Below are 22,101 nucleotides of genomic sequence, written 5' to 3' on the forward strand. Positions count from 1 at the left end.
AAATTATCATGGTATAAAATTACGTGTTACTTATCCTGCATTTGATTGTCATTTTCATTTTCAGCATAAATAATAAATTTTAAGTTATATATATTAACACTTTAAAAAACTTCAGACGATCAATGTAGTTTAGCTAACCTATTATAGCATGTTAGTTATTATTTTTATGAGGTTACTCATTAATGCAGATCATAAAGATTTATATTTACCTTACAAAAATATGATTGTGTAAATTAGTGCATAGAACTTAAACTCATAAATATTAACCGTATATGAAATGGGAATTTACACATGAATCACTGCACTTGGATAAAGCACTTAAAAGACCAAAATAAGCGTAAAAATTGCACGGGACACCCTATTTGGTTACCCCCATTTAACCTATACCTATATTTTTAAAATTATTTATATGTATAACGAACATATACATAAAGGAAAAAAAGAAATCTTGCTTTTCTTTCTGTACGATGAGGGCAAAACAGATATGTGAAGGAAGAGATCTTCATCGTCTACTATATACGAATGATATAGCATTGGACCTCCTGATTTTGATATTGTGATTGCAATTTTCAGCACAATGTGCCTAAAGCCAATGGATCCCAGCCCATGACTCGAATATTGCTGGCCTGAGTTTACATATAGTGTTACTTGATGAACATAAGTGGTGCAATTTATGAAATTTTCCAAGCTACTGCTAGAAACTTAATAAGATCACATCAAGTTTAGGGAAAGCTTTTTTGAGGCAGTAGACCTATAACGAGTTTGTGACTTTAAAATATAGTCCATAAATCAGCTGAAGTTTAGCAAATATATATATAGAACAAAACTTCAGTTAAAACATGCTAAGTTCAGCAAATAGAGAACAAAACTTCAACTAGTAGAATGCTTAAGTTCAGCAATTACAAATAAAAATTTCAGCCAACACTAAGTTTACGCGAAATACTTCAGCTAAAACATGCTGAAGTTCAGCAAATAGAGAACAAAACTTCAGCTAGTACGATTGTAGGACAAAAACCTCAGCTTATTTTAATGCTGAAGTTTTTACAGATGAACTAAATAACTTCAGCATCTTCTGCTGAAACTTTTGAAAAAGCTTTGTGACAAAACTAATGAATCCAGGACAAAACTTCAGCTTATTTAGTGCTAAATTTTTTACAAATGAACTAAATAACTTCAACATCTTATGCTGAAGTTTTTGAAAGAGTTTTACAGCAAAACTATTGAATCCAGGACAAAACTTCAGCTAAAACATGCTGAAGTTCAGCAAATAGAGAACAAAACTTCAGCTAGCAGAATGCTTAAGTTCAGCAATTACAAACAACTTCAGGCCCATCTACTAGAATGCTGAAGTTTGCATGATTGTCTTTGCTACTTCAGGCCGGTATGCCTGAAGTTTACGCGAAAAGTGGGTACGCTTGCAATTTTTTTGCAAAGCGTGACCCAAAAAGTGAGTATAGATGCAAATCCTAGATGTACATATGGTAGCTCTTCTCCTCAAGCCCTTCAAAACACTCCGCACTTTGGTTTAACATTAATCTCAAAACTAGCAAGTCACAACTAAGAAATTTTTGTTCAAACCACACATTTTCATTGCTTCTGCTTCAAGATGTAGACTCTTGATATTCAAATTCAGCAAATACCATGTTACAACATGACCGAGAAATGACAACTCCTTCAGAGAGTAATAAGAAATAAAAATTGCTGATAAAACATAATCTTGAAATTTTCTCCATAGCTGATGGATGAAAACTGTCAAGGTAAACTTCTACATTCTGATGATTCAGAATCTTTTCTACCAGTCTCGACAGGAGAAAGACCATAAAATTCTGTCAAGTAAGCCAAAGCTTCTGAGTTGTTGTTACAAACTTTCCACAATGATGAAACCTCGTTCTTGGAGACAGTGCCCCACTTCTCACAATCATTGAGGAACTCCAGCAAATTAGAATAAAATGAGTCATAGTTCATTAGAAGAAAAGGAACTGGAAGTTGGGATCCAATTCGTTCGAGTTGAATCAAAGCCATAATCTCAAAAATCTCGTCAAGGGTACCAATTCCACCAGGAAGGGCGACAACAGCTGTCCGCTCGGAGCTTTTACATCTCACAACAGCATCCACCAACCCATGTTTCCTTGCAGAGAAAAACCTGCGTATAATACGATTTGATGACTACAAGAGTTAATTGAACATGAGAAAAATAATGCATTTATGCTATCATAGGGAAGCGCCTATTGAGAACTGCCCAACTGTGAGTCCTTTGGCTTTACAATGTGTCCTTACCTGCATGTAAGATAACTCTCTGATGGCAAGTACGGATGAAAATTTGAAGCCGTCCATTCCCCAGCTTCTCTACCTATCTTGAACCCACCAACAGGCTTCCCTGCTTGTAGGGCACCTTGCGTTGCAGCATCCATTAAGCCTGGCCCAGCACCTGACCATGTCGTACAATCTAAGAGGGTTGCAATCTGTCGAACAAGTAGTATTTATAAACGCTCGGCTGATGAAGGAATCTTCATGAACTATAAAATAGTAAAGCTTATGCATTCTTCTCAAATGAGTAGTATTATCTTTAGATACTAGATCACCATTTTCCGTTATTTCTCCTTCGTGTCAATCCTCTACCCCTAAGACTTGGATAAAGTTCACTAACCTTGCTGCCCAATTCAAAGGTTTTTATGTAGTGTGGATGTTCAGGGCCCATCCTCGAAGATCCCAAATAGACAGCACCCCGACCAAGCCTGTGTATTAATTCATAGCATTGGTCAATCTCTTTCTTGACCTGCATTTTCAATAGATTATTACTTTAGGAAACCTTCAGCACTAGATGTATTGTGTAATCAAGATGCAATATAAGTGACGTGCCAATATTTAAGTAATACATCTGAAACAGATGTGGTTCCTTCTCTCTTTCTCCTCATTCACAAGTCATTATCAAGAAAATTCCATCAGATACAGAAAAACACTGCAATAAAAACTCACATCTATGACTATTCACAAACAGTAAAGGTCATAACTCATAACAAACAACTAAACACATGTTGGCAACTGAGGTCATAACTCCAATGAGTCAGAGTCCATGCTAAGCTATTCAGCTGTCAAGCCTACTTTTGGAGCAAGTCACTTTTTTATACATTAGCAAGTGGTAAAGAAGGAAAGGTAGTATGAGTATAAGATTCTTATGAGCCGAAAATCAAGTGGGCTGTTATATACCACAGCTACTTGTAACAAGCCATAAACAGAGTAAATCAATTCACTGAGTCAACAACCTAATAGCATAAGTGTATTGCCTTGTAACCAGTGTGCTCCATCTCTTTCTTTATTCAGGCATTCAATCAGTTTTGAGTAAATAAAAGAAGGTATATTCGATCAGTAACAGGGAACTCCGTAACAGAATACTCAACAATTTCCAAATGGGAACTGCATTTTCCAACAAATACCAAATCACTCCCTACATGATAACCCAAGAGAGAGAGAGAGAGAGAGATGGATGAAGATACATGTGGGTTATTAGTTATCTTCTTTGTGGTTTAGCTGCATGTCCTTAGCACTTATGCAAGAAGAGCTAAAAAAAGACATTCTTATGAAGATTGCCTAGAAAGAGTAAAAGATAATATATTAACATTGCCAAAAAAGGGGCATAAAACACGGTAATCTTGACCCGTTGCAACACACATTTATTATTTTTATCTTTTTTTTTCTGAAGGATAGGGTTAGTAAGGGAAATAAATAACTTATATCGTGATTGTCATGATACAACATTTGTTAGTTATTTAGTCCAAAGCGAGCTGCATCTATAATACTTCACATAGTAACTGCAGAAAACAGAATATAGAGAACTTCTCCAATCTAAGAACAATTCTATACAGGGAAACGCTGTGGTGTCTCACATCAAAATCTTCCAGTTTCCCTTTCTTTCTGTCTGGAAAGGGAAGCATGTTCTTGACAAGCTTGATTCAAATTTTCAGGCATTCTTCGAAAATTGAGAAAAACAGGGGACCAATCTATAACTTCTTAACGTTTTCCATCTAAAAACAAATCACGGCCTAATTGTACACTCATGAGGCCTATGGTGATATGGTCATTTTAGCTGATTGATCTTCCAATATGCTAGCTTGAACAACTTTCATTCGTTACACTTCCTCCTAGTTGATTATCCTATAGTGTCTAGTTCACCGTTGTCAAACTATATGCTTTTGATTTCAAGCAATCTGTAGTTGATAGTCAATATAAATACTAGTGATGATATCATTAAGTGTTCTAACCTTAGCATGGAAGTTCCTTTTTATCAGTAAACAAGAGATATTATTAATATAATAAAACCAGACACCAAGAAGATGATTGGTATGTACAAGAGTGAGCAGTCCCCAATGCAAAAAGAAAAAGAAAAGAAGGCGATCACCTCTATACAAACGATCCTACTCCTGAAGCAAGCTAATGAAATAAATCATCTTATATATTTCTTATACCTCCCGATAATTGCACCAAAAGGCTGGCGTAAACAAGCATCTAAATTTTATCTCCTGTACAGTGATTGCTTTGCCCTCAAAGCACCTAGGTGACTTCCATTCTCTTCTTCTTTACTGCATAGGTAGAATCTGTTACACATTGCAAAACCTCTTCTTTGTAGGTTGGACTGTGTTAGACACGCATCATGAGTCGCTTCCCACAAAAAGCATGCTACTTTGTAAGGTGCTTTATAGATTTACATATATTTTTCAACCAAGTCTAGGAAGATTTGATAGAGAAAAGTCCTTGACTTTAGCATGGAAATCTAACCTTAACATGGAAGTTATGCATTGAAGTAATGATATAGGTGCATAAGATCCAAATGTGGTCCACGAGAGGAATTACCAATAAAGGAATAACAATTGTTTTTTTTTTTTGCTCTAACAAGAAGGGTGCTATTGTTTCTTTGCTGATACTGAAGCAATTGCTTAAAACTTCTAGGTATTCCTCTAACAGGGAAGGAGCCTCCTTCCTACAAAGCCCTTTAGATATCCTCCACCTCCTATCCCCATAGTAAAGACTCAAAAATCTCAACCATCTACAAGGACATATTTGCCATCCCACCCGACACTCAACCTATGCCGTGGCGGAACCCAGTAACTTTTTTTGCGTAGACATTGTATTTCTATTAAGAAATGCACTAAATATTTATAAATATCTAATTGTGAACCCACATATTATTGTATATTAATTTGAGATTACGGTAGGAACACATATTATTGTAGATTTACCTATGTAAGTCAAAGTATGCACATGGAGATACTGAAAAAAAGCTAGATCATTATTAGTTATACATTATGACAAATTGAACGAATCCCTTGAAGGTAGAGAGAATCGTGTACTGCTTGTTACTTCTACTTGGATACGGTGAAGAAGCATATGCAGCAGCTAAGTAGATGACTAAACCGAACCAAAAACACAGAAGAATGAGAGATGGGATCTTAAAATTTACCTCATACGGACTTGTTCTTTCTTCGAAATCAATTGATTCACTCTTGCAGCAAAATGAGTTTCTTGATTGGTAGTTGAGCTTGGGCAAGTTGAGATTAAACCTCCATGTTTCTTTTCGCAAACAAGACCCCAACATTACTTCCTTTTGATGAGAGCTTCTTAGGAAAACATGGCCTGCCATTGAAGTGGAGGGAGTAGCTGCACCAAACCCCATTTTCAAGATGCTCCCCTCTTTTGGTAGCAGGGGTCAACTGAGCTTTTGCATAAAACGCTTGGATTATTAGCCACCCTTTTGAGGAGTTTGACCACGTTTTCAGAAAGAAAAATATACAATTATTGAATAATAGCAACAATTTTTTTTTAGAATCTGAAAACAATAGCGTTTGTCCAAAAGTAGTAATTAGAACCTTGTTATACTACTTTTTTTTTTTTGGTAAATGATAAAATTTTATCTAACAAGTAAACTGCTACTCTAATAATAATAAAAATACTTTTTTATTGGTAAAAAATTTTAAACTAATTAATCAAATACAAATTGTTAGTGTCTATCACTTTCCAAAAAGATACTTTCTAAAATACTTAAATTTTAGAAATTTGATCAAATAAGTTAGATTCCTCCCTTACAACTCTAAAAAATAAGGGACGGGTCTGGGCAAGATGCCTACGGGAGGGAATAATACGTAAAAATAGCACGATCTAGCCAGTTTTCGGATTTATTATTCAAAAATAGTCAGCGTTTACCAAGTCAATAAAAAATAGTCACTATTTTGCTGCAACAGAGACCGGCCTAGCATAATATACTGGAGTTCGGTGCACCTGTGTATGAACTTCCAGCATATTATGCTGGAGCGATATACTTTGCTGACTCCAGTGTAATATACTGGAGATTGGAGCACCGGTGTTCCAAACTCCAGTATATTATGCTGGACCGGTATATTATACTAGAACTCCAGTATATTAGACTGGAGTATTTTCTAGATTTTGAACAGTGTTTTCGTTCAAATTTATCTTTACATGAAAAGTGGCTACATTTCGATTACTTTTGAAACTTGGCTATTTTTGAAGGATCACTTGTAAATCTGGATATTTTTGAATTTCTCCCGAATAATACTGTTGAATATTAGCGTGAGGATAATAGGAACATGTGGGTTCAATTTTCTCTGCTAAGGGTGTTTACCGGACGGGCTAGACATAGAAAAAATATTGTCTGTCCGATTAGTGGAGCTGGCTGGTTAGTGGGCTAGGTTCTAGGCTAGTAGTGGACCAGGTTTTAGTGGGCATGTCCACGTTCGGGCTTATCGGGTCCGAACCGGGCCGGATTTATTTTTTTTAATTTTTTTAGTGTATTATGTTTCATTGTTCAATGTAATTATTACTTAAGTGTTTGCAAACTTTTAAATAATAAAATAAGTATTTTAAGTCATAAAATTTAACTTTTAAATTTAAAGTTTTGTGCACGGTAAAATCGGAGGGTTTAATTTCCCCGTCATTATGATGCCCCGCGAACATACTTCCCAAGACTCGAGACTAGGGTCGACGTTCACCCTCGAGGGCTGTCGATGCTCGACCTCGGGGCAATGCAGACCAACGGCTATATTGGAAAAGAGGGGAGTTCCCAAGGGTGCAGCTAGAGCCGACAAAGTTTGTCAAGCTAGTCTGAGCCCGCATCTTGACGTCGACTAGTTGTCCCATCTCTATATCTTTGTAATAAATGTATTTGTACTATGATGGGATCCCCCATTTCTATATAAAGGGGGTCCTTGCCACATTGTAAGGATTGATTGCTCCATACCAAATAAACAAGAACATTCTCTTGATCTCTAACATATTCTCTTGATATTATTACTTCCATTTATTATCTTCATCATTATTCTCCATTTATTGCTTATCATTGGCCATAAAAGAGCCTTCGTTGATTTTATTATAACTGTTAGACATACTCCGATCATCTTCGATAGCTCACAGTCGAGCTCCGGAATCGACCTCGAGACCCCTAATCGACAAGCTCGAGGCCCCGATTGTTAACCTATCGGTTTGATTATCACCTTACTCCTTACTCTTATCTCGTTTCTAAACCTCACACATAGCATCAACTGCTTAACAACTAGCATAAAAATAGATCACGTATTTTTAGAGTCCCATAATCAAATTTAATTGTTATTACCATTTTTACGGTAAACAATTTGGCGCCCACTGTGGGGCTAAAAATAATAGTGATTATTTTTTTGTTGATTTTACTACATAACGCAAGTTATCTTTCACGCTTTTTCTTGTCCAAGATCTTCGATTTCAGGTCGAAATGTCTAACTCAGTAAATGGAGGTGAAAACTACAATCTTGAGGACCACGAAGAAAATGGTGTGGGTGTTCCAGGTGTTGGTGTGCCACCACGAAACCCTGGGAATGCACGGAACCAATCCCCATGGATGCGGTCTCACGCGACGCCCAACACATCGACATAAGCTCCCACATTGACCGGAGCGTGCACTTAGGAGATCAACGAGAAGCTTAGAAAACCCCGACTAGGGAAGAACGGGAGGTTAGCCTTCATGTTATTTTTGAAATATTGCAGGCACAACAACTGGCTATTGCTCAACTGCAAATTCACTAGAAAACTCCTAGCACAGTAGCACCGGGGACAGCTCCCCCAGCCGAGCAAATATCGGAGAGATCGAGCAATAACGGGTCGATAGCCGATCCCGTCATTGTGAAGATGCTCGAGGACCTCACCAAAAGGATAGAATCGGGCAAGAAAATGATAAAAGCGAGCGATAAGAAGGTCGAGACTTACAACTCCAGGGTCGATCAAATTCCAAGAGCGCCCCCGATCTTGAAAGGTGTGGACTCGAAGAAGTTCGTACAGAAGCCGTTCCCAGAGGAAGCGACCCCAAAACCCATTCCAAAGAAGTTCGGAATGCTAGATATCCCGAAATATAATGGTACCTCGGATCTCAATGAGCACGTTACCGCTTACACCTGTGCAGTAAAGGGCAACGACCTGAGGGACGACGAGATCGAGTCCGTCCTACTGAAGAAGTTCGGAGAAACACTTTCTAAAGTGATGATGATGTGGTATCATAACCTGGCCCCAAACTCTATAAACTCATTTGCTATTCTGGCGGATTCCTTCATAAAAGCGCATGTCGGGGCCATCAAAGTGGCCACAAGGAAATCTGACGTCTTCAAAATCAAGCAAAGGGAGAACGAAATGTTGCGAGAGTTCGTATCTCGCTTCCAAATGGAATGAATGGAACTACCACCGGTCTCCGATGACTGAGCAGTGCATGCCTTCACTCAAGGTTTGAATGAACGAAGCTCGGTGGCTTCAAAACAATTGAAATAGAATTTGGTCGAGTATCCCGTTGTGACCTAGTCGGACGTCCACAACCGATACCAGTCGAAGATCATGGTCGAAGATGACCAGCTAGGAGCCCCCTCGGGCTCAGTATACCCAAGCAGGCTTCTGGCGAATGATCCAAAACCAAACAAAGAAAGATATCAGGCATACATCGAAGACAGAAGGAACGCCCCAAGGCGCAACCCACCTCGCAACAATTGAAGGATAGACCGAGGACAGAATCCTTAGGGACTCATCAACAGAGCCGGATACGATAGGAACACGGGGCCAACAGAGGCACCTCGCTTATCGGAATACAACTTCAACGTCGATGTATTGGACATCGTGTTCGCCATCAATAAAATCAGAGACGTCAGGTGGCCCAGGCTTGTACAATCAGATCCTTCACAAAGGAATCATAACTTAGTTTGTGAATTTCACAACACGCACGACCACAAGACTGAAGATTGCCACCAGCTCCGAGAAGAGGTAGCCCGACTACTTAACAAAGGTCACCTCCGAGAATTCCTCAGTGATCGAGCAAAAAATTAGTTCCGAGAAAGAGAGGCGGCCAATAAGAATGAAATAAATGAGCCACAACATGTCATCCACATGATCTTGGGAGGCATAGATGCCCCATAGGAACCCGTGATGAGAAGGACAAAAATATCCATCATCATAGAAAAGCGAACCCAGGGGTATATACCCGAGGATGCCCTCACATTAAGCGAAGAGGACACCGAGACCTTGTCTCAACCCTACAATGACGCACTGGTAATCTCTTTCCTTGTAGATGCATTTCAAATAAAACGTGTACTCGTGGATCCAGGTAGCTCGGCCAACATTATCAGGTCGAGGGTAATAGAGCAGCTTGGACTGCTTGACCAAATCATGCCCGCCACTCGAGTCCTCAACGGATTCAACATGGCAAGTGAAACAACGAAAGGAGAAATCACCCTCCCAGTCAACGTGGCCAGCACAATCCAGGATGTCAAATTCCATGTCATCGAAGGAGACATGAGGTACAACGCCTTGTTCGGGAAGCCTTGGATACATTGCATGAGAGCAATACCATCCATCCTCCACCAAATGATGAAATTCCCGACAAAGGATGGAATTAAAACCATCTACAGGGAACATCATGCGGCAAGAAAAATGTTCGCGGTGCACGATGTGGCGTCGGCACCAATACCTCCACCCGCAAAGGTGCCAAAGGGTAATCAAATTACATCTTCGGTTAAGCTCGATTAAACAAAGCAGAGGACCGTACCGCGTCCTCATCACAAGCGAGTAGAACATATCAGACCTTGAAATATCGCTGGCACATCCCACACTAAGGTATAACCCTTTCCCTTTTCATTTTATATTCATACTAACCCTTATGCAGGCACCCGACCGAAGCAGTCAAAGCGCTAACCTAGCCCGAAGACCTTAAGGTTTTAAAGCATCTGTTGTACTCTTTTCCTTCGATCGAGTTTTTGTCCCAAAAAGGGTTTTACCGGCAAGGTTTTTAATGAGGAAACATCCACATGCTACCTAAGGAAGACTCGACAAGTATTCAAGGCTTCTTTTGATCAATCCCGAACACTGATGAGCATCCCCCCCGGAAGGCCATCTACTCAGAAAAGCCAAGAAACGCCAAATGGAGTCCCAATAGGAAAATGATGTACCGGGCCAAATGGTCGAATAAACTGTGCCCGTATAGCCGGGCCCCCGATAGCGAAAACATGTATACTTATACCAAGTAATCAAAGAATATCTTTTATCAAAGCATCTCACGCTCCAAAAGAAACTCGGCATCTTTGCGGAAATGACTCCTCTAACAAAAATGTCCCGAGCCCTCGGGGACTGGCGTCAACAATTCAACACCTGAACGACCTCTAGGTCGGGACTCCAAACTCATAAGCCCTCAAGCGAGGCAACATGAAAATCACGAAATGTCTCCAAGGACGAAAGTGTCTCGGACACTCGGGGACTGGCGTCAAAATCTCAAAAATCACACGACCTCAAGGTCGGAATCTCCAAAATCGTAAGCCTTCGATGAGGCAATACCAAATTTGTGAGTAACGGCTCCTGAGCCAAAATACCCTCGATGGCTCGGGGACTGTCGCCAATCACCATTCATTAAAAAACCCGAGGCCATAAAACCCCAAGCGGGCAAACTTGGTCCCGTAAGACCTACATAAGGCAGCAATAGTATCTGTAAGACCTCAAGCAAGGCATGAACCATACTTGTACCAAGTATCTAAAAACTGTAAGACCTCAAACGCATGAAAATTTTGTAAGACCTTACTAAAGGCATAAACCTAATCTCAAAGTTAAGGCTATATATTGAACTTGTAAGACCCCGAAAAGGCATACCCTCGATATAGACGCCGAAACTACTTCACTCGGGATTGAAAATGGCTCCGGCCAAGCATAAATGACTATGGTCATAAGGATATACTAGCCATACTAACGCAACTCGGGGATGCCCAACCGTCGCTACAAAATCACAAGCCTTCAATTACTTCGAATCTACTTCTAAAAGAACCGGTTAAATAGGTTACCCTCGACACAGGCAAAAAGAGCTTCAACCATGTCAGCTCCAAATCACAGGCTTCGAGATACTCAGCCTCCGAGCCAAACCTCCTGAGGTGCTCGATCATTGCCACATAACGACTCATAATCGAGGTTTTTATCGAACCGTCAAAGAGTCGGGCAAAATTTGTTTCAAAAAAGTCCGTAACGAGGGAAAAATAAAGCCAATAAAAGGTCGCTTTGACCCAAGGCGTAAGAGCCGTTGTCGCCAGCCCACAATAAAGGGTCGCTTCGACCCAAGGCGTAAGAGTCGTTGTCGCCAGCCCACAATAAAAGGTCGCTTCGACCCAAAGTGTAAGAGCCATTGTCGCCACCCCACTCAAATCCAAAAACTTGAGGGACGAATGAGCTCGAGTCGAAGCCCAACTCGAAGACTGAACCCAAAAAAGTTAACCAAATATGCACAAAAGCAAGGCGTAAGAGCCATTGTCGCCAGCCCGTATAAAAGGCCGCATCGACCCAAGGCGTAAGAGTTATTGTCACCAGCCCACATAAATCCGAAAATTGGAGGGTCGAATAAGCTCGAGTCGAAACTTGACTTGGAGACTGAACCCAAAATAGTTAACCAAATACCCCCAAAAGCAAGGCGTAAGAGCCACTGTTGCCAGCCTACGTAAAAGGTCGCATCAACCCAACGCGTAAGAGCCTAAGGGCCAACTTGAAATTTTAAAACTTGAGGGTCAAATGAACTTGAGTTGAAATCTGACTCGGATACTGAGCCCAAACTAATAAAATGCCTAAGAGCAAAAGCATAAGAGCTCAAATGCCAGCTTATACTAAAAGGGCATACCGACCCAATATGTACGAGTCACTGTCACCAGCACTAAGATCAAAGGTTGTGCCAACCAGATGCATAAAAGCCAGGTCTGACCCGAGAAACTCTTGGGGACTGATCTTCGAGCGATACGGGTCGCCCGACAATAGCAAAGCCCGAGGGTCTAACCCGAGATCTGGGACCTCGGGTCGAAAGTCAAAATACATCACATAGTATTTCCAAAAAACAAAAGGGAAAGAAAGGATAAGAAACAAAAAACCTTCTTATGGCCCACGGGGGGATGTTTACAAGTCTTGAAAAAACCCTTACAAAGAGAGAACCAAACAGAGTCCTAATCTATCATCGAGCCTACACCTTCGATGGCTCTACCAAAGGTTGCACCCCAATAACTACGGGTCCTTCAGCAGCCCCTTTTCGACGACCTCTTCCCCTCCGGGGGCTCCACCTTCATTTTTATCACCTCCTAAACCATTACCCGTCACACCTCCGAAAGCAAGCATGGCAGCATCTTTCTTCTTTAGGGTCTTAACCCTCTCGAGCTCGACAAGCAGAATGGTATCTCCCGCATGTATGTCCCCAAATGTCTGCCTCTGGGATCCCAATCGAGCACGCTCCATAGCTTGAGTTAATTTCGGCTCGGCCTCCTCAGGCGCCCTCCTGGCTTGAGCGCTTGTCGCAACGGCATCTTCTTCATGCAAAGATATAAGCGCCTCGGCTTCAGTTTTGATCCCGGATAATGTAGCTACCAACTCAAAATGGAGACCTCTGTACTTGTCACTATCCTCTCTCGCGTCACTAAGATGACGCCCAACTAAAGTCACCTTCTTCTGGAGGGCATCCCTCTCGGAAGTTATCTCTCTCTCACGCCATTTGAGTTCGAAGACTTCGGAGTCTCTAGCCTAGAGCTCCTTCCTCAGTAGGGCACCTTCCTTCTCAAACTGCACGAATCAGATCCAAGATGTTAAAACACTAGGATCTGGCAACATTCAGATAATGGCAAATGGGGATCAGGTAACATGTTCAGTAAGGTGAGCCTTCTCGCGCTCATGAAGGGTCACCTCGGCCTGATACCGGGCAAAAGTCTGATTGTAAAGCGCCTTGGCTTGAAGACATGAAAAAAAACAAGTTAGAAAGACAAAGGTCAATACAACCGAGGCTTGGGTAATAGACAGGATTTGCAAATAATACTTCATATTAACTTGTCTAATACACTAACACATTAAGCTTAAATAAGTCAAACAAATTCAAAAGAACACAAATTGTCCTAAATGAACTTAAATGCGAATTGCTGGAGAACACTCAAGACAACCCTTGATATGCCTCCTTAAACCAGTTGTTCCCTCCCACTTTCGACGAACATTAAAGACTCGACCGCAGTTCTTGCATTGAACTTTGCGAACTTCTTCATTTTCTTCTACCACCTCAAAGTGTTCCCAAACATGTGAGCGCACTCTACAAATACGGGGCATGATTTAACTTGAACCTAACAAAAATGGTAACCACACTTCACTTGATAATTGTAATTTTGTAGTGGCTACCGTAAATAATTAATAAACTTGAAACATTAATTAATTGAGAACTTGAGAGCAATAAGCATTTCAATAATCAAGAGGAAACTGAGAGAGAATTAGAGTAAAAGAAGAGAGCAAATTGTGAGAAAAAATAAAGAAGAAAGGGAGCTATTTATAGTTTTTAAAAGGTTAAAATTATAATTTATCAATTACTAGGGGTGGGGGTTATTTTCTTAAGGGGTGGGCCGAAATGGCCATTTTTGCAAATAATTATCGTTGCTCAACGGTTATTTTTGAATTTGACTGTTGGCAACGGTCAAAATTTTTTTTTAAAAAAATCCAAATGTAATCGGGTTGCACCGGGTTATAGCCCGGTAAAAACCTGATAATGGGTAACCGGGCTAACCGGGTTCCGTGGCACTGGTTACCAAAAAATATTCGTTCTCGTCCCACTCCCCCCAACCCTCCCCAGTCCGTCCCACCCCCTAGCGTACCGGGCTAAACCAGGTCGAATCGGGTTATATTAGTGCTGGCCCAGCCTGATTAACAGGTATATTCTATGCTTTGTCCCATTGGTGGAAAAATAATTATTGTTATAAAATAAAAATTATAAAGTAAATAAATCGGCGACAAGTATAGAAACAGATTAATATATTATTCAACTTCAAACAGATGTACATAATGAATTGAAATTTTTTCTATTTATAGAAGAAAGGAAGCTGCTACTACAAGCTGCTGCGTAAGTTGCTACAACATGTTGTTGTATAAGTTGCTTGTAAATTCCTACTGCAAGCTGTTGTGTAAGCTTCTTGTAAGTTGTTATTGTACCAGATATAGATAATCTTCTACATGAGTAATATTTATCCACAACGGAGTGCCGAAATGATAAGCTTCTTCAAGAGGTTTATTTTCAATAGAGTACTAAATAGATAAACATATTTACAGCGGAGTCCAGTAAGAGTAAGCTTCTTCAGGAAGCTCATTTATAATAGAGTACTAAATGAAGAAACACAATATATTATATTTATAACCCTCCCCCTTGGATGTTCATTAAAAGATAATGTGCCTCTTTAAAACCTTACTACGAAAAACCTATGGAAAAAAATTCTTGTAAAGGAAAAAGAGTATACATATACGAATTGCTAGTTGCATCATTAAAAACCTTACAAATATAACCCTGTGGGAAAAACCTTAGTAGGGGAAAAAAGTACAATGCATATTTTACTCCCCCTGATGAAAACTTTGTTTCAAATATATGAGTCTCCGCATTCCAATCTTGTATTATCTTCTCAAAGTTGAAGTTGGTAAAGATTTAGTGAATAAATCTGTTGGACGGGTTTGCTACACAACGATATTACCATTCTTCTGGAGATCATGTGTAAAGAATAACTTTGGTAAAATGTGTTTTGTTCTATCTTCTTTTATGAATCCTCCCCTTAATTGGGCTATGCATGCAGCATTGTCTTCGTATAATATTGTGGTTTTTTATCACATTCCAACCCACATTTTCCTCGAATAAAATGAATCATTGATCTCAACCATACGCATTCCCTACTTACTTTATGAATAGCTATTATCTTAGCATGATTTGAAGAAGTAGCAACAATAGATTGCTTTATGGAGCGCCATGATATGACAGTACCTCAACATGTAAACACATACCCGATTTGAGATTGAGCTTTATGGGGATCGAATAAATAACCTACTGCATAACCAATACGTTATGCACCACCTTTGTTAGAATTAGCAAGATACATAAGTGCACCAATTGCACTAAGATAGAGTATTTCAGGACCAAGGAGTTCCTTATCATCTTCTGGAGGTCGGAACGGGTCCTTATTCACTTTAAGTGATCGACCACTCATTGGTGCACTTAATGGGTGCGCTTTTTCCATGTAAAAATATTTAAAGACCTTTTTTGTATAGGCAAATTGATGGATAAAGATCCTGTATGCTAAATATTCAATTTGCAATTCAAGACAAAATTTTATTTTTCCAAGATGTTTCATCTCAAATTCTTTCTTAAGATATTCAATTGCTTTTTGGAGCTCTTCTGGAGTTCCAACAAGATTTATGTCATCAACATAAACAACAAGTATAATAAATTTTGATGCTATTTTCTTTATACAAATACATGGACAAATAACATCATTTATGTAACCTTCTTTCAATAAATATTCACTGAGGCGATTATAACACATGCGCCCAGATTGATTTAAACCGTACAAAGATCTTTGTAATTTGATGGAGTACATTTCTCGAAACTTTGAATTATATGCTTCAAGCATTTTAAATCCTTCAGGGATCTTCATATAAATTTAATCAAATGAGTCATATAAGTTTTGACTTGTATTTAAATGGCATGACATCTTCAGGTGTATGGACTTCATGTCTGATCATAATTTTTTACAATATTGTATCAAATATATTGCCAACGATCATGTTGTATTAGTTTCTAAGCGACATAACTTGTTGAGATTTTATCACTTTCTTTATTTTCAGGTACCTAACTTCTTCTGGAATTTGATGCAATGTTATATCGTGAGCTCTTCTAGAGCTCATTTCCTTCTCATTATTGTAATTTTGATTATTTGCTCCTATCATTTTTTAAGGATTGTTACCTTTGGAACCGATCGGTTTACTACGCTTCATGCGTGCGGTAGACTTTATCCTTCGGGGACTTTAATTTTAATAGGAGCATTTGCAGCTGAAATATGATATTTAATTTTGAATCAGCAAATGCTTTTGGCATTTGAATTGAATTATCTTCTAAGTGAGGATCCTATTAATGATAATTCAATTCATATAGCATATTTTCCAGCTATTTATTTCATCACCCAAATGTTAGAAAAACTAACACATATCTCCAATCTTCTTTGGGAAACCTATCTTCATGCATTGTGGTAGAGAAATTAATCATATACCACACATCAAAGGTTATTAGATAGTAAAAATATTTGGTTTCTGATCCTAAACCAATTGTGAGGGGAGGATTTATCATATATTGTTGGTTTGATGCATGCAATTTAGAAAATCTTAGACCAACACATGAAGTTTTTGTCTCATAAGCAATAGTTTAGCCATTAATAGGAGGTATTCAATGCTAAACCACCTTGGATATAAACTAGCATTATCAAGATTTCATAATCTGAAAATTATGCTCTTAATTGAGAAAATTAATTTCAAATGCCAAACTGCAGGTTGACAATAATCACACATGTAACCATCTCATATATGTATCTATAAGTGGTTCACATGATAGTTGAATGAGCTCATATTCACTTTTTATATATTTCAGAATCATGGGTCTTAGTCCCAACTTTAGCTTGTATAATCAATTTATTATGAGAACAAGCAACACAAGAGAATTCTTTAAAAATCTTCTAGTTCTTCAGTATATGCTTATCTGAATTCTCAGATAGCTCATTTAAAAATGACGAATAAAAACTTCAAGTTAATCATGACATGTTCTATCTCTTAAGCAAACTTCTAGTTTACTATGGCATAAACTTTTGCATTAGTAAACTTCTGGTTTAATATGATACATGATGTAGTATAAATTGAAGAATAAGACGGGTAACTTCTCACATGCATATTATTTCACCCTATGTGATTGTGGAAACATGAAGATTTTCAATTTTCCAATTATTCGTAGTCTCAATATAATAGCCATTTGTATTAGTAAACTTTGGGTTTACTACAACATATGTTTTGACCATAATCATATAATATGAATGACATATTTGTATATAAGCTCTTCGAGAGCTTTTATTTATTATCCACAATCTAATATTATTTAGGTACTACTAATGTCATGTGTTTTCTAGAAAAACAATTAGTTCTTCGGAAGTTTTTGATACATTTTGTATTATCAAATATTGCTCATACACTTCTTGTATCACGAGAGAAAATCATAATAAAATGAACTGTGACGACCCGACCCGTCGTCTCATAGGCTACCACTCTGTTTTTCCCATTCTCAGCTTCTTTATGCTTTATTATCTGTATCTTATGTGATCGAGTTGGTTTGAAGTGGTTTTGATAAGAAATGAGACACTTAGTCTCTTTTAAGAAGGCTTAAGTTGGAAAAGTCAATCGGACGTTGACTTATAAGTTAGAGGGCTCGGATGTGAATTCTGATGGTTCGGTTAGCTCCGGGAGGTGATTTGTGACTTAGGAGTGTGATCGGAAGTGGTTTTGGAGGTCCGGTGTAGAATTAGGCTTGAATTGGCGAAGTCAATATTTTGACGAATTCCGGTTGATAGGTGAGATTTTGATCCGAGGGTCGGAATGGAATTCTGAGAGTTGTTGTAGCTTCGTTATGTCATTTTTGATGTGTGTGCAAAATTTCAGGTTATTCGGACATCATTTGGTCGAGTTTTTGATCGAAAGTTTATTTCGGAAGTTTTTGGAAACTTAGGCTTGAATTCGATGAGTTTTGGGTAATTTGATGTTGTTTGAGGTGTTTTGATGATTGGAACAGGTTTGAATAATGTTATGAGTTATGTTGGCATGTTTGGTCGGGGTCCCATGAGGCTCGGATATGTTTTGGAAGAGTTTTTGGAAAATTTTGGCGTTTCGATTATGAGCATGTAATGATCCAAAGGTCCATTTTTAGTTCTAGAGATTGAAATTTGATTTTGAGACTTCCAGAATTTTGATAATGAATTATAGGAGTGATCTGGAAAGTTTGGTCTAATTTCATCAAGTCGCGATTGGGTTTTGACGCGAAACATGAGTTAATTGTTTAACAAGCGAAATGGGTATTGAACTGAATAAATGAGCTCCGAATTGAGTTTAGACTGAAGGGCTATGTTTGTATTATTATTTGTGACTCATAGGAACAAGAATCATCAAATTCCGAGGTCCCAAGCCCGAGAAATGAATTTTTTAGTAAAATTGCTTTCTGAAAATATTTAAGGAAAATGGAAATGAAATTTGATTAGAAAGTGATGGTATCGGGCCCGTATTTTGGTTTCACCGCCCGTTACAGGTCTTATATATAGTTTAAGCACTTTCTGTAAAGTTTGGTTGAAAACGGACGTCGTTTGACGTGTTTCGGACTCAAAATGGAAAATTTGATGTTTTATGAAATTTGAAAGAATTGTTGGATTTTAAAGCTTAATTCGTGGTATATGACGTTATTTTGGCGATTTGATCGCACAGTTAAGTTCGTAGGATGTTGTTGAGTTAGTGTATGTGTTTGGTTAGGAGCCCCGAGGGCTCGGGAGTGTTTCGGAGGTGTCTCGGAGTGATTTTTGTCTTAGAAAAATTGGGGAAAATTGCAGAAATAGTACCCCGTGTACAGTACCGTGTACAGTACCCCCGTGAAAAGTACAGTGTACCGTAACGCGCGTGAATAGTACCCAAAAATTCTGGACAGTGTTGAGCGAGAAATTATGGGAATTCTTGGGGTAAGTGTTCTTGACTCTCTTGTGATTATATTCCATGAATAAATCTTCATTTTTGGTTTTAGATTATTGATATTTGAAGAGAAATGGATGATTTTCTAAAATTCTCTAAAGATGAATTTTTAAGATTTGAAAGCCAATCCGATGTCGGATTTTGGTAAAATTTGTATGGTTGGACTCGTGGTTGGATGGGGGTTCATATTCCGTGACTTTTGTCGTATTCCGAGACGTGGCCCCACGGGCGAATTTTGAGTGTAATTTCGGATTTTTAATTGAAAATGTAGAATTTCATATGGAATTAATTCCTATAATATTTATTAACTGAATCGAATCGTTATGGCTAGATTCGAGGCATTCAGAGGTCAATAAGGGGCAAAGGCATCGCGAGCTAGAGAATTAGCCGGTTCGAGGTGAGTAATGATATTAAATGATGTCCTGAGGGTTTGAAACCCCAGATTTGCACAACGTAGTGCTATACTAAGTTGAGATACACACTGTGTGACGAGCGTGAGGTTCAATGCTATGGGGATTGGGATTTGGTCCATCCCGAATGATATTTTACTACATTTTTGATTGAGACGTATACTTTATTATTGTGAATTGGGCTTGTTGCCATGCTTGGGGCCTTGTGCCGACCTGTAGAACCCTTAGGGGATTTTTGACTGGTTTTCCTCACTTATTTTGTTAAAGAATTTATATCCTCAGTCATGTTTCCAATTGTTTAAAAATGATATGAACAAGATTTTTGAAATGCTAATCATAAATAGAAAGAGATATGAGGGCTGAGATCTCGACCGTACATTATGCCCGAGAGGCTGTGATTTTTAAATGACTGAGAGGGGTCGAGAACCCAATAGTGAGGATATTTTATATGATATGGATCGGACTGCATGCCGCAGCCAATACATATATTGGATCGGGCTGCACGCCGCAACAAATACATATATTGGATCGGGCTGCGCGCCGCAACAATTACTTATATGGATCGGGCTGCACGCCGCAGTAATATATATAGATTGGGCTGCACACCGCAACAATATAGCGCTTGGGCTGAAGGAGCCCCTCCGGAGTCTGCACACCCCCAGTGAGCGCAGTTGACTATTATTATTATTATGGATCGGGCTGTGCGCCACAACGATATACGGATTGGGCTGTGCGCCACATCGATATACGGATCGGGTTGCACGCCGCATCGGTATATATATTTATTGATTCAGTTATCGTGAGAAGTATATGAATTGAGAACTGAGGATAAGAATGAATAAATGAACTGAAATGCTTGAGGAGCTGAATTATACTGATTATATCTGTTTTACCTGGTTTAAAGAATTTCACATGATTTCCTCATTCACCGCTGCTTAAATGATTTTACTATTTTGGTATAGAACTGCTTAGTGCCTTTACGTGATTTCATACTGTCAGCTATTATTTATTGTTATTACTCACTGGGTCGGAGTACTCACATTACTCCCTGCACCATGTGTGCAGGTACAGGTATTCCTGAGGCATAGAGCAAGCTTTCCTGCCGTTCAGTTTTCATCGGAGTTATCGAGGTAGCTGCATGGCGTTCGCAGACCCGATTTCTCCTTCTATCTCCACTTATTATTACGCATTTTAGACATATTTCTGTATTAGATTGTTGAAACTTTGTATTAGAGGCTCAGACTTGTGACACCGGATCAGTGGGCTGTTTTACAGAGATTTTTCGTGATTATGGTCCGCACATTTCATCTGTTAAATTCATACTTCTATTTATATAAATTGGTATCTATTTCCGAAAATTGGTATTGAATTATAAAGAAAGAGATTGTGAGATGTCAATTGGTCGGGCTTGCCTAGCATTGTGTTGGGCGCCATCACGTCCGGGGTTGGGGTCGTGACATGAACAATATAAAAAATTGTTTAAGCACAAGAAAACACCTTTTCATAACATTTTCCTACTTCGGGAAGAAATTTTAATTGTGTTACTTCTTCATGAGCAAATTTAAAATAAGAAAAATTGAGTATATATTCTCTCAATCATATTGCCTCTTATGGAGGTGAATCATAATATATTTACATCAATATCTCGCTCATATTTATAGCTTTATTAATATTGTCACATTCACTTCAGTGAGTTGATTAATATTTATAAAATATTCTCATCCTTCAGGAAATCGAACATAATTATTTTAGCACGCATTAATCACATCAAATTGTGATGCTTCAACCTCTTTTAAAATATTTATTACTTCAGGAGCAAATTGAGGCGTGCATGTATATAGAGAATATTTTTGTAGCTTCTCTTCAATTGTAATCATAGAAAGGCTAAATTATCACTTCTGGTGGTCATAGACATATACCACTTCCGGTGGTTAACAAAATTTAGTTACAATGAGATATACGAAACATAACCACTTCTGGTAGTTGTATATTTCTTGCGAACTCTGCTGGAGTTTAAGTGGATCTAACAATGTTATCCACTTTGTAATCCTTTATTAAGATAATTTGAATGGAAAAAAAATACCCAAATAGGTACTGTATACGTAGCATATAACCAAGCAAGCGATGATAAAGATATTAAATCAAATATAAGCAAAATGCTCAAATTACTTTATACAAATTTGGCCACTCCAAACGTAAGTGATATCCACATTACTACCGCCAAGAAGAAAAGCTTACCACCTAAAAGATATAATCTGCCTTATGATGCTCGGAATGAACAAAATCTAACCACGGACGTAAGAGCGTCACCTTACATCGAATATGAACACTGAAATAGAAACTAAATTCGAAGTAAGTGCTCAAAATGACAGAGCATCGTGTTGATAACGTGTTATAAAATAAAAACTGTAAAACAAATAAACCGAAGAGAAGTATAAAGAGAGATTGATATATTATTCAACTTCAAACTGACGTACATAATGAACTGAGATCTCTTCTATTTATACAAAAAGGGAAGCTGCTACCGCAAGCTGTTGTGTAAGCTGCTACTGTAAGTTGTTGTGTAAGCTGCTTGTAAGCAGCTGCTGCAAGCTGTTGTATAAGCTGCTTG

At 38.6% G+C, this 22,101-nt stretch overlaps 1 protein-coding gene across 1 annotated transcript; it reads right to left on the minus strand.

The window, feature by feature from the left end:
- Positions 1-1,565: 1,565 nt before the first annotated feature.
- On the minus strand, positions 1,566-5,697 carry LOC107774678 (uncharacterized). Its single transcript, NM_001325185.1, has 4 exons — positions 5,456-5,697; positions 2,648-2,776; positions 2,278-2,462; positions 1,566-2,143 (listed from the first exon to the last, which is right to left on the minus strand). The coding sequence occupies exons 1-4, from the start codon at positions 5,666-5,668 to the stop codon at positions 1,753-1,755; spliced, it is 918 nt and encodes a 305-aa protein (NP_001312114.1). The 5' UTR covers positions 5,669-5,697; the 3' UTR covers positions 1,566-1,752.
- Between the last annotated feature and the right edge of the window lie 16,404 nt (positions 5,698-22,101).

The sequence above is a fragment of the Nicotiana tabacum genome, chromosome 10, assembly GCF_000715075.1.
Source record: "Nicotiana tabacum cultivar K326 chromosome 10, ASM71507v2, whole genome shotgun sequence".
Taxonomy (NCBI): Eukaryota; Viridiplantae; Streptophyta; class Magnoliopsida; order Solanales; family Solanaceae; genus Nicotiana; species Nicotiana tabacum.